This window comes from Pocillopora damicornis, chromosome 11 (assembly GCF_964200805.1).
Source record: "Pocillopora damicornis chromosome 11, jaPocDami1.2, whole genome shotgun sequence".
Lineage (NCBI taxonomy): Eukaryota > Metazoa > Cnidaria > Anthozoa > Scleractinia > Pocilloporidae > Pocillopora > Pocillopora damicornis.
Genome location: NC_142680.1, coordinates 9,005,569 through 9,008,829, shown reverse-complemented (window position 1 = coordinate 9,008,829; position 3,261 = coordinate 9,005,569). Strand labels below are relative to the sequence as shown.

Sequence of the window (3,261 nt, the reverse complement as noted above, 5' to 3'; positions counted from 1 at the left end):
GCAAGCTTTATAAACTGATAGTACTCTACGTAACGTTGAGTTCTTATTACCTGACAGGAAGCGAGCGCTTATTTTTTCTGCTAATCATCTCTTGTCTCTGCATAATGCTTCGCTTATTGTCAGAGACATCATTACTTGTATCAGTTTTTTCGAGAATGACCGTCCCGAATTTCCCTGAAAATGCTTGTTGTGAAAATATTTAAAAGAGTGCGCGTTACGGTTTTGACGTGATCTCCGATCTTTCACAAATGATTCGACAAAACATTTCACGTAACAAATATTAAGGCAATAGGGAAATTTGCAAGTTTTTATTCTATGTTTGGCCATCATAATCCCTTCGAGCCCGAGAAAAAAGAAAAAGAAAGAAGAACTTCATCATTTTGCCTGTCCCGATGATCATGTAGGTCTCATACATGCCCATGGGACCTATGGAGGTCAGACGCGTTTTTTTGCTCTCCGCAATATTGGTGTGCGATCTGACTTTAGGGAGCTTGTTTACTTGCAAATGTAAGTGGAGGAGTCCTGCTAACGTCCGGCCCAAACATTTCGGGCATCTGTATCTGAGGGAAAGTCATTCTCTTGCTCTTGAAACGACTTTTTTCTCCTCAACATGTCTGTGCTTCAAATCTGAAATTAGCATACTGTGGAGATGTGGTCCACTGATTCACCATGTGGAATTTGGAAACGCATTGTTGTCTTCTAATGCGTATGCAACATTCCGCCCGTTAATTGGAGACATTCTTTTCAAGTTGAATCCTGGTCCCGACACTAATCAAGTTAATCATCGTTCTTCTAATCTGATCTTTTGTTTGTTGAACGCTCGTTCTCTGAGAAATAAATCTGTATCCTTTTGTGATTATGTTCAAGATTGCAAAGCTGATATTTTTTCTATTACTGAAACATTGTTAACCCAGAATGATGCTGCAGTCTGCAAAGAGATCACTCCTAATGGGTACAGATTGTTTCATTGTCCTCGTACTGATCGTAGAGGGGGTGGTACTGCACTTTTATGTAGAGAGAGTCTCCACGTACGTCGACTGTCCGCCGGTGAAAAGACTTCTTTTAAGTTTTCTGAATATATGATTGATGGTTTATCTTTACAGCTTGGACTTGTGATTGTGTACAGACCACCGTATTCTACTGCTCACCCTGTTACTTCAATTACTTTTTTTCCTGAATTTAGTGAATACCTGGAATCATTTGTACTATCTAAAGTACCAATTTGCATATCTGGAGAATTCAATGTTCATCTTGATGTCAGTGATGATGCGGATACCATTGCGTTTGCGGATCTATTGGAATCGTTGTGTCTTACTCAACATGTAAAATCACCTACGCACGTAATGGGACATATTTTGGATCTGATAATTACTCGCAGCTCTGACAATATCATTAAAGGTACACCTTCCCCGGATTGCTTTCTTTCCGATCACTGCTCTGTTTTGTGCTTTCTTAATGTTACGAAAGTACTGGCTATTGTTAAACACATCAATTTCAGGAAGCTTAAGTCCCTGGATCTAGTTGCTTTTAAAAACGATATTCCTGGTAGTGATTTGTGCAATATCGCTTCAAATGATTGTAATGAAGTTGCAGAGCTGTATGACAACTGCATGCGTTCCATTTTGGATCGTCATGCACCGGTGACATCAAAAAGAGTGTTCACTCGTCCAAGCGCTCCTTGGATGAGCAGTAATATCATGGAAGCTAAGCGTCAACGTCGACAAGCAGAGAGGAAATGGAGATCTTTCAATTGTCAGTCTGATCCAGCTTTTTTTAAGAGAAAAAGGAACCATGTGACTTTTCTTATGAATGAGGCTAGGCGGGTCTATTATTGCACTCTCATAGCAGAAAATAGCCACGATCAAAAACATATGTTTAAAGTAAGCAAGAAACTCTTGAACTTCACAGGTACTCCAGTTTTGCCACGGCATGAAGACAAACAGAAATTAGCTTATGAGATGGCTATGTTTTCCATTAAGATATTTGATTCTCTACTCTTCAAGTTTAGTTCTCTGTCTCAAGAAGACGTGCACGACCTGTTTCGAACATCCAATAAGAAGTCTTGTGGCTTAGATCCAATTCCCACGAAGCTATTGTTGGACTGACTTTTCCTCTGCATGGAAAATTGCTTTGGTTCTGCCTTAGCTCAAGAAAGATGGTTTGGAACCTATATTTAAAAATTATAGGCCTGTCAGTATTTTACAGTTTGTGTCCAAACTTACTGAAAGTGCAGTTGCTAAACAACTCCATCGTCACATGGTAGCGAATGATTTATTTCCAGTGGTACAGTCCTCGTACAGAAAGTTTCACATTGTTATGCAGATGAAAGCCAACTTTATTTGTCCTTCTGCCCCAATGCCAGTGTTAACCATGATGTTGCTTTGGCTAGAATGGAAAGCTGTATTGATGATATTTGTAATTGGATGTTGAATGAAAAATTGAAACTGAACGACGACAAGACTGAGTTTCTGATCATTGGTACATCCCAGCAACTCGCTAAAGTTATTATTTCCAGTCTCTGTGTTGGCAACTCAGCAATTACTCCCCTGTCATCTGCGAGGAACTTGGGCTCATGGTTCGACGCAAAACTCTCAATGGCAACTCACATTACAAGAACATGCAACTCTGCCTCTTACTACTTATACAATCTGAGGAGGATAAGGAAGTACCTGTCTAAAGAGAACACAAAAACTTAGGTCCATGCCTTTATCTCAAGCAGAATTGACTATTGCAATAGTTTTTTTTGTATGGTGCCCCGGAATATCAAATTAACAAATTGCAACGTGTTCAACACATGTGTGCTCGATTAATATGCAAATGAAAGTAAATATTGTCACATTACTTTTTTATTGATGGAGTTGCACTGGTTACCTATTAAGCTAAGAATTGAATTTAATATTGTATTAAGTGTTTTCAAGATTTTTAGGGGTTTTACACCGTCTTATTTAAGTTCTCTAATGACACGCAAGCCCGAGTCAAGATATAATTTAAGGAATTCCAGGGATAAGACCTTACTTAGTTATCCTATTTTTAAGTCTAAGGCAACGCTTGGTGACTGGGCATTTATGTTTGCGGCACCTAAGTTATGGAATAATTGACCAAGGGATATAAGAGAATCTAGTTCTATTGATATTTTAAATCGAAGTTTAAGACGTTTCTTTTTAAGAAAGCATTTTATAATTGATAAAGTTTTTATAGTTATTTATTCATTGATAAAGTTTTAAATAGAACATTTCAATTAATAGTTAGTTATTAATTGTA

General features: G+C 38.1%; 1 protein-coding gene across 1 annotated transcript; it reads left to right on the top strand.

Moving 5' to 3' along the window:
• Nucleotides 1-413: 413 nt before the first annotated feature.
• LOC149037337 (uncharacterized) lies at nt 414-2,105 on the top strand. The gene has a single exon (XM_089188427.1). The coding sequence runs from the start codon at nt 414-416 to the stop codon at nt 2,103-2,105; it is 1,692 nt and encodes a 563-aa protein (XP_089044553.1).
• Nucleotides 2,106-3,261: the final 1,156 nt, after the last annotated feature.